This window comes from Gossypium hirsutum, chromosome D11, assembly GCF_007990345.1.
Source record: "Gossypium hirsutum isolate 1008001.06 chromosome D11, Gossypium_hirsutum_v2.1, whole genome shotgun sequence".
Classification (NCBI taxonomy): Eukaryota; Viridiplantae; Streptophyta; class Magnoliopsida; order Malvales; family Malvaceae; genus Gossypium; species Gossypium hirsutum.
Window position 1 is genome coordinate 11,204,596 of NC_053447.1, and position 10,379 is coordinate 11,214,974.

Sequence of the window (10,379 nt, forward strand, 5' to 3'; positions counted from 1 at the left end):
ATTCAATTCAATCCAAGTCACATCTTAGGTAGAATTGCCGTTTTTCCCTTATACTTTTAATTAATGACGATTTTGTCTCTAAGCTCGGAAAATTAAATTCATGCAATTTAATCCTTATTCCAAGCCCAGCCGAATTTTGCATGTATCAATAGCAGCCCATGTATTTCACAAAAAAATTAGAATTTTTCCATGAATTTTATATTTTTACAATTTAGTCCTTAAATCACATTTTCATCAAAATTCATTTAACAAAAGTTGTTTATATATCAACAACCTTTCATTTTCTACCATAAAACTTCATAATTCAACTACATTCATCCATGGAAAAATCCTATAACTTTGATAACTTTGCAAATTAATCCCCAAAATCGCTTAATTATTTTATTACAATCACGAAAACATAAAAATTACTAAAAACGAGATAAGAATTCATACCTAATTAAGTCAAGAAAGCTTGCTTGAGCTCTTTTCTCTTAGCTAGGGTTTCCATAAAAAATTTTTGGGAAAGATGATGATAAATGATGATATTTTCTTTATTTAATCATTTATCATCTTTTAATATATTTTATTTCCAATTTCATCCTTTTCTTTAATTAAATTTCCATGGATGAATGATCATCCTTATGTACTAACATCTCTTAATGGTCTATTTGCCATATAAGGACCTCAAACTTTAAATTCCATAGCTATTTGATACTTATAGCTACTAGAACCCAACTTTTGCATTTCATGCAATTTCGTCCTTTTATCAAATTGACATGTAATCGGTAAAATTTTCTTAACAAAATTTTCATACGATTTTCCTATTATAATTCATACTATGAAATAATATTAAAATAATTTTCTTTTCGGATTCGAATTTGTGGTCCCGAAACCACTATTCTGGTTTCACTGAAAATAGGCTGTTACAACTATGCACAAGTCGTGGGCACCATTGTGGTCGCGACAACGAATCTGGTAACAAGAAAAGGCAAAATTAGATAACTAGTCCCTATGGATTCAACTCTACTACTCTATATTTCAATTTATTGTTATATTTGTTGTAGGAATTTATATTTTGTGGTTTCGACGCCCATCAATGCATTAATTATGGATATGATGTTAGAAATAGATTGATTTTATATCACCCTTCAATTCAAACTAGCAAAAGCAATGTCTCTTTGCATAATATGGATTCAAAACATTCATAATTTGAATGTGGATGAGGCATATTACTTATCTCTCAATCTATTAGTGAATTATCTCTCTAAGAATTGTGAAAGATGTTCAGCTAGAAATATTCTTATTATTGTTTCGACTTATATTCTCAAAAAGTGAATCCCACTCTAATAGTCCCAAATAAATTAAATGCATGTGTTAATATGCTAAATAACTTATTTTTATTTGAAATAAAATTGACTTCAAAATCAATATCATGATTTATTTAATTTCTCGCGTGATATTCAATTTTAATTAATCTAAGTTAAATATTATTTCAAGTTTTGTCGTTCCATTTTGACTTCAAATTTTATTTTATTTTCATTTCATTTGTAATTATCACTTTTGTAACATTTTATTGTAACTATTTTTTCTTTAAGAAAGAGGATGAAGCACAAATGTGATGATTTTATTTTTAAGTTAAAATATGCTTAAATTTGTTATAAACATAAAATTCATATATAGCCATAATTTATAAATTCATCTTTAAGGAATTAACCCCAAATTCCTTGCTCAATTGTCGTCACTTTCCTTATGCTATCCCATCCAAAGTCATTGGTGTACCATACATCATGTCTTGTACAATTGACCACTCCTTTCTAAATATCGTTAATCTGTTATCAGTATGAGATTTAATCTTAACTCGAAGTTTAGGAGTTTTGATTGTAACATTTTGTTAAGTACAGGTAGATACTATTGTCTAAAGCCATAATCAACATTATGGTTGCCTGTATAGTATAATTCAACTAGACACAACATTAATATTCTATCATTTTCATTTGTCTAATAGATTTGCTACTTGAACTCTTACATTTAAAATTATATATGTGTCAAATTGAATTAACATAATATCTCATTATTATTATTACTATCAAATATAGTAGAGTTAAAAAAACATAAAAATATCTCATACAAATAAATATACATATTACTACAAGTAAAACTAAAATATTTACAAAAATATAGTTTGTACATAGATGATTAAACTCATTCCATACATTTATTAAAAATTCTAACACCAAATTCAACTAAAATCTTCATCAAGTAACCCTCCAATCATTAAATATTTCCATAGTTGTTGTCTCTACATGATTCACCCACTTGTAGGCTTAAATCCAGAATCTAATGTTTCATTAATATCACCCTTTGACTTTTATCAAACTTTTGTCATCATAAGAAATTTCTGTCACTTAAATTTAAAATTTTGTTCACTTTTTCATTAAATCATTAACGGAATATTGGCATAACCTTTTTTATTAACATAATAACAAATTTAACTCTCCAAAATTTATAAATTATATCAAATTAGTTTTAATTTTAAAAAATTCAAAAAATTTAACCCTTAACTTTACATGCTCTATCAATCTAGTCTCAATTCTTAAATATTAAAAATTAATTAAAAGTTAATTTTTTTATAAAAAATATATACAAGATTATATAAATATAGATTTTTCTCGTTTTATAATATGACATTTATTTATTAAAATAATAATATTAAAAATAAAACAACTTGGGGAAAGCAACCATGAAGAAGACTTAAGCAAATTCAAATTTTCTGTCTTCTTCTTCAACATTAACAACCACTATGCTTTAGGTTGTTGCCTAAAACGAGTTTGTTGTGTTTGAGGTTGTGCTTGAAGACGGGTGTGATTGGAGAAGAATAGGTGAGAAAGGCCGAAGAAAAAGAAATTCTTTTGGGAGGGAGGTAGAATTAAGTTATAAATTTTGATAAGAGTTAAAATGCAATTTCATTATTGTATTAGATATATAATATATTTATAATTTTTAAAAAACTAAATTAAAACTTTATCACTTTGGGAGACAAAGTCAATTTTATCATTATTAATTTATAAATTTTAAAGGGTAAGCAAAACAATTTTCCAATTTTAAGGATTGCCCCCTTCGTGCCACCTTCGTAGGCGAGGATGAGATATTGGAAACCCAATAGGTGGAAGGTCATGTTGGTAGCTCCACAATTGATTCATTTTTTTTAATGGCACAATGATAAAGAATGTGAAAATTGAAGAGTTTGGAGTAAGGGTTATTGGTGCCAATAGTTGTGGGTGAAGGCAATGCCTAGCGTTCAGTAAAGTCAACGAAGACTAAGGAATTAAGCTATCGGTATAATAAATAAGTTATTATTTATAAAATAAAACTAGAAAAAAATGAAAAGCTTGGAACTGATTTAAGTATTGTTTGTGAGTGTTTTTAGATATCAATCAATAAATTTCATGTTAGAAAAAGAGAAAAATAAGTATTCATTTATATATATTTATGTATTTTTATAATTTTATATGTATTTTTATCGAAAAATAAACTTTTAAATGTTTTTTTTTATTTTTTAAAGTTTTTTGAATTTTTAATTTTTAATAACCAAGATTAAATTAACAGAATGCGTAAAGTTGAGAGTTAAATTTGTTAAATTTTTAAGAATTAGGACCAAATTGATAGTATGCCAAACACGAATGAGCTACTTAATAAAAAACTCGCAGAAACCAAAAGCATGTTGATCTAAATGGAGCTAAAAGTCTTAAAATCATGAGTAAGTTCAAGGGCCTTTCTTTAACTCTAATTAGTTTCCGGTAATTTGCTGCAAGTCCCAACGGGCTTTCTCTTATGGGCACACAGGATTCGGCCCTATATTTGGAAGGAGTGCTTGGCACGGTTTTACTCTTAACGCGAACGAGGACGAAGTCGGTAGTGGGCAGGGCCCAGAAGAGGCGCCAATGGCGATATCGTGGTGGGAAAGGTTCTAAAACGACAGCGTTTTGAAGCACATTTGTCGCCGTATTAATGTGTATCCCTCCATTTCCTTCTTACATTCTCAAACGATTTCTCCCGCACTTTGCTCATCGAAGAACATGGCAAGGAAGCTGAAAGTAGGCCAGCTCCGAGACGAACTCGCCCAGCGTGGGCTTGACACAATCGGGACCAAGCCCTTACTGGTTGCCCAATCTACTTTTTACTCTTTTTATCTGCCCCTTTGTTCTTTGTTCATTTTTACTGATATGAGCTGTTTATAACAGGTGCTGAGACTGGAGGATGCTTTGCTCAAGGAGAGGAAGAAAGAAGAGGAAAATGGAGGCAAGGCTAATAATGCAATCGGAAATAACAAGAGAAAAAGAGGGAGGGAATCGGATGTCTGTAATAACGAGGATTCGGACAAAGTCAATGCCGTTGAGGAGTTTCGACAAATGAATGTCAAGCAATTACGCGAACAAGCTACTCTTCGACGTCTTTCCACTGTTGGCACCAAAAAGGAACTTCTCGAGAGGCTTTGTGAAGATGCCGACAAGAATCCTCTTCCTGGTAAGATGATTTTCGGTTTTATTGGTTCATTTTGTTGGTTAGTTCCATTTATGAAAGACTGAAAGGGGTTTCTTTATTTGTTGCGTGGGTAGTTAAAGAAGAAGAAGAAGAAGAGGAAGAAGAAGAAGAAGAAGAGAAGGAAAGTAGCAAGGAGGAGAAAATCGTTACGGCCACAAAGAAAGGGGTGGCTGTTCTGGATCAAGGGATCCCAGATGACATAAAGGCTCATTATCATGTTCTACAAAAGGCTAGTCTTTGCTGTTTGAATTCCATTTTTTGAGCCTGTCATTTTGAAAAATATTTTGCCTGCCTGCTATATTCTTTGTTAGAATATACATTTCCAGAACAGAAGAATTAATATTTTAATTTCTGTGATTCAGGGTGATGATATCTATGATGCCATGTTAAATCAGACGAATGTTGGGCAAAACAATAACAAATTCTTTGTGATCCAGCTTCTAGGTTAGTTCTTCGTTATAATGTTATGCGTTTTATCCCCACTGGTTTTCAAATTTATTGCTTTAAGTATCTTTCTCTTCCAATTTCATTTGTATAGACCTATGCACTTCCTTTTTGGGGAGTTTTTTGGGGGGGGGGGATATTTGCTAGTTCTACTTTGAAAATGATTTCCTTATTATTTTCTCACAGAATCTGATGACTCGAAGACATACATGGTTCATAACAGATGGGGTAGAGTTGGTGTGAAGGGTCAAATTAAGTTACATGGCCCCTTTACTTCACGACAAGCCGCAATTGATGAGTTTCAAACCAAATTCTTTAACAAGACCAAAAACTATTGGTACAACAGAAAAGACTTTGTTTGTCACCCAAAGTGCTACACCTTGCTGGAGATGGACTATGATGAAAAAGAAAAGGAATCTGATGTGAGTTATTTTAACACATAAACAGATGACTTACTGGCTCCTCTACCTTCTCCCACTGTCCTCCTCTTTCTAATTTGCCTTAATGTTTATGAAGCACAATATTTGCTTGCCTAAAATCATGTAATCTATGCTAGTCTTGGAGCTTTAATTGCCTGTTGAATTTCTTCTGACTTCTTAATTATTATATTCAGGTCAAAAGAAAGGCTAACTCTTCCATTGGTGCTCAATTGCGGGAGACAAAGCTTGAACAACGTGTTGCTAAGTTTATCTCTATTATATGCAATATCAGCATGATGAAGCAACAAATGATGGAAATAGGTTAGTTAGTTTACAATTGTTACCTGAACTATTTATATACATGAGAGATGTCTGGTTCAATTTTTAAGCCATGTTTGCTTCATTTGGTTTTCTAAAGCCTTGTAAAATCCTTTTTATTATATTCTTGCCTGCTAATATTTCCTATAAATGTTGTGGTTGTCTTTAGGATACAATGCTGACAAGTTGCCTCTTGGTAAGCTAAGCAAATCCACAATTTTAAAGGTGATTTTTCAAGACATGCACAAAACATTTCTTTTTGAAATCTTTTGTGGTTAGAAAATATAAGAGACTTCAGAAGGTAAAAAAGTATTCCACTTTGGTGATTATTTACATGCTAGGTATACCTTTCTAAACTAATTTTAAATATTGACGGTCTAGTCTGGTCATTGTGTCAGTGAGTGTAAGCTGCTTTGAACTTTTTGAGCGTTCAGATTACTTCTTTAATCTGCCCCTTAATCTACGTTTGGAGTTGAGTACCCCTTTTCCATCCATTATGGTCCCGAACTTCCTGCTATGCTTTGTCTTACGATGGTTTCTTGATATCGATCTTATTGCAGATGTCTTTGTTTCACAGTGCTTCTGCATGCTTGTTTTCTCAAGCCTGCAGTAACTACAACATTGGCATTACATTTGTTAATTAGTATCTTTTTTTATTGAAAATAAAATATTAATTATGCTTGGATATGTTCAGGGGTATGATGTCTTAAAGAAAATTGCTGATGTGATTGACCAGTCAAACAGGAGCAAGCTTGAGCAATTAAGTTCGTAAGAACTTTAAGTTTTATCCAACTTTTGTTAGATATGCATAATAGTAAATGCTTTATGATATTGGGTTTATGTTTATTTTCCGTGAACTCTTCATGTTGAAATGTGAATATCATTCGTTTTTTTCTTTTTAATTACAGGGAATTTTACACCGTGATTCCACATGATTTTGGATTTAGAAAAATGCGTGAGTCTTCTTCTTCATCTCCTCCTCTAACCATACCCAATAACAATATTACAACTGACACAGAACTATATGTGGCAGGTGATTTTGTCATCGACACACCTCAGAAGTTGAAAAAGAAGTTGGAAATGGTGATATATACCTAACTACCCTCTATTGTTTTAACTATTTGCCCTTGCAGCTTTTAGTAACATCAAGTATTGTTTTCATACCTGAGCATTTTTACAAGTTTGTGCCAACTTTTTTAGTTGTTTCCTTCAATAAGGGCAATCTCAGTTCCTCTTATGTAATTGAAGGTTGAAGCCCTGGGAGAAATAGAGGTCGCATCAAAATTATTAATGGATGACATTACGATGGAGGTATTTTACTCCTGTTCTGTGATGCTCTTTTCTACATTCTTCCCCCATTTTAAATCTCCCATTTCAGTGAACCCTTTAAATAAGCTGAACCGTAAGTTGATTTTTAAACTACTAAAAGTTTTTGCATGCCTAACAAGCATTGCATGCAGGACATAATTGTATTTTGCTAGCCAATTGACAATATTGTTTTCTTCATATGCATCATACATAAATAGTGGATAAAGTTGAGTTTGTTGTAGAGCTTATTTTTCATTTATGAGTGCTGTATTTGTATGACCTGTAAACCATATGGCCTGCAGGCTACAACCATGTTCTATCAACATTTGAACTGTTGTAGTTCTTTTTTTAGCCAACTGCTAAAAAATTTATACAATCGTTGTATTATAGTGAGCTTAATTTGGGTATTAGTTAATTTTAGCACCCAAATTTCTTCTATCTCTAATTTCTTTTGTTATACTGATGTGTCCATATATGCATACATACACAAATATTGTTGAGATGTTTATGTTTTTCCTGTTCTTTCTCATTAGGTTATGTATGCTCTAAAATTTTTCTCTAACTTAATTTTGTGCGGAATGTTTAGGAAGATCCTTTATATTATCGGTACCAACAGCTTCACTGTGAACTGTTTCCTCTTGACAATGATACTGAGGAGTTCGCTATGGTATTTGTTCATCTTTGTAGCACTAGAAATTTGAATTCAAAATAAAACTTAAGCAATTTGTAACTATCTGCTTTCTTTTTGGGGCCCTCTTCCAATTTTGAAAAAAAATTAAATTTGCAGAATAGTTTAGCAATGCATTTTGGAAACTAGCTTGTTTACATTTTCTCTGTTCTTTTTTCTTCCCCGGATCAGATTGTAAAGTATATTCAGAATACTCATGCTCAGACACATTCAAATTATACAGTTGATGTTGTTCAAATATTCGCGGTGAGAAGAGACGGTGAAAGTGAACGCTTTAAAAAGGTGCCTCTCATGAAATATTATTTCCATGTTACCTGTAGAATGTCCGTTCTACCAAGTGATTAGTATTGGTCTAACTTTATGGTTTCTTACCTGAGCAGTTTTCTGGAACAAAAAATAGAATGCTGTTGTGGCATGGTTCTCGGCTTACTAACTGGACTGGCATTCTGTCCCAAGGTCTATCCTTTTCTCTTTTGTTTCTAAATGTAGTTATGTATGGAGATTTGTGGGTAGCATGTGTTTCCTATTTTCTCCTGTTTCTGGATCTTGGGATTGGCATTCTGTATCAAGGTCCTTCCTTTTCTCTGTCGTTTTGCATGTTGTCCAGGATGTTTGAGTGGGATGTGGAATGTGTTTGTCAATAACCACATCTAACTGTATCTTGTACTTATCATCCATCAGGTTTGCGCATTGCTCCACCTGAAGCGCCTGCCACGGGTTACATGTTTGGGAAGGGGGTTTACTTTGCTGATATGTTCTCCAAAAGTGCAAATTATTGCTATACTAATTCTGCCTTCACGACTGGGGTGTTGCTTCTATGTGAGGTAGTTCTTCAATCAGTTCAAATGATATTTTTGGTAATAACCTGGAATATAATGATGGTTCCACCATAAACCGTGTTAAATTATTGTGTCAAGTTTATGCATTTTTATCAGAAATTACAATCCGAGTATTTCCTTATCACAGCGACTAGTTAACCAGATACTCTTTGTATCAGTGGTTCAAACTGATTAATTTTCACTCAGCGAAAATTAGTTTCCTATCATGATCTCATTATTTTGATGCTGTGCATTTGAATTTTCTTGGAAATCAGAAATTGACTGCTTGCTACCTGTTTCTGCATGTCTGCTTTCCCTTGTCCTTCTGTGTATTATAATCATTCCTTTGGCTTATATCTCATAAGACATATATCTCTTTTTAGGTTGCCCTGGGAGACATGGCTGAGCTTCTACAAGCTAAAAGCGATGCTGATAAGCTGCCGGATGGGAAGTTGAGGTTTGTAAATTTTAACTAAACAAATTGCTTATAAATAACTGGCATATATGTGTTTCTAATAACTTAGGACTTTCCAAATGCACAACTAAAAACCATGAGGAGCTTTTTCCTGCGTCATGCCATTTAGAGTCTCCTGTTTATATTGTACCATTTGTGAGCAACATCGACATTAGTTCTGTCCTTCTCTTTTTAAAACATGTTAATATGACATTGATTCTGTATTGCAGCACAAAGGGTGTTGGTGCAACTGCACTGGATCCCTCTGAAGCCCAGTCACTTGATGATGGTGTTGTAGTTCCCCTAGGAAAACCAAAGGAGCAAAAACGGAAGGTAAGATTAAGAAATTTATTCATGGAAATCAATCATTTTTTCTGAAACTAATAAAATATCTTATGTTTGCTATATGCATTTGGAATTTCCTTTGCAGGGTGCTTTATTATACAATGAATATGTAGTCTACAATGTCGACCAGATAAGGATGCGCTACTTGATTCAAGTTAGTTTCAAATATACAAAGTAGTAGTCCGCACATTTGTTGATTTACTGCCTGGTTTTGATAGAATTTTGATCTGTAATCTATATGTTGTAAATGTATGAAACATATTTGCATTTGCTCTGTAGCCCGTGTATGATACCAGGCAGGGGACTTGTTTCATACGTTTTAGACAAAATGAACCCCATTCCTTTTTCTTCTCTGAAATTCGAAATCCCATAGGCGTAGTCTTAGATTTGAATAAATTTGTTATTATCATTATCTTGGATTTAAATTATTTTGAAATAGTATTTTTGAATTAGTAACTCGTTTTATTTCTATAAATAGAGGTTCCTATCAACAATAAATTAAAGGCTTCCTTTGACTTCAATATAAACAACATTCTGTTTTGGTTTCAAACTGATATTAGATTGTTCAAATTCCATTCTTGGTGTGTTTTGGTTAACTTATATCGGTTGGTGTAAGATTATTGTTTTAAATCAACATTTTCTTTTTCTTTTTATTTAATTAATATATATAAAATAGAAAACATTTATAAGTACCAATTTTAAAACAAAACCACATACTCATTAGATTATTTATGAAGTGCTGATTTTTTTTCCAATGCTTTCATAATATGTTTATATCTCATTTTAGATGATGGCATAGCATGACCGATAGTCAAACTGAAATGATAGGGCTATACATACGTCGGCCGTTATTTTTAATAGCTGTTTCTTTGTTGTTGGAAGCAAAGTCAAATATATGCATCAATCAAAGCATGGAGAACTTTTACTTATAGCTTGTTGGAAATTTTTTGAGTGTATGACCAAGTAAGGCATTTACTACAATACCCACGACACAACACGCTAGCTAGCATTTATGTCTCTAAATTAGATTTTGATGATGGCTTCTGCTCAGAATCTATGTT

General features: G+C 32.4%; 1 protein-coding gene across 2 annotated transcripts; it reads left to right on the top strand.

The window, feature by feature from the left end:
* The first annotated feature begins 3,987 nt into the window (after window positions 1–3,987).
* LOC107912366 (poly [ADP-ribose] polymerase 2) lies at window positions 3,988–9,676 on the top strand. Of its 2 annotated transcripts, XM_016840500.2 has the most exons (18): window positions 3,988–4,142; window positions 4,224–4,506; window positions 4,599–4,753; window positions 4,887–4,968; window positions 5,155–5,390; window positions 5,582–5,708; window positions 5,875–5,930; window positions 6,400–6,473; window positions 6,614–6,660; window positions 6,739–6,788; window positions 6,954–7,016; window positions 7,600–7,680; window positions 7,873–7,983; window positions 8,082–8,157; window positions 8,383–8,525; window positions 8,903–8,976; window positions 9,204–9,306; window positions 9,404–9,676. In XM_016840500.2, exons 1-18 carry the CDS (start codon window positions 4,059–4,061, stop codon window positions 9,494–9,496), a joined length of 1,938 nt encoding a protein of 645 aa, XP_016695989.2. In that variant the 5' UTR covers window positions 3,988–4,058; the 3' UTR covers window positions 9,497–9,676. The 2 variants fall into 2 exon arrangements, with proteins under 2 accessions (XP_016695989.2, XP_016695991.2); XM_016840502.2 differs by lacking the exon at window positions 7,600–7,680.
* Window positions 9,677–10,379: the final 703 nt, after the last annotated feature.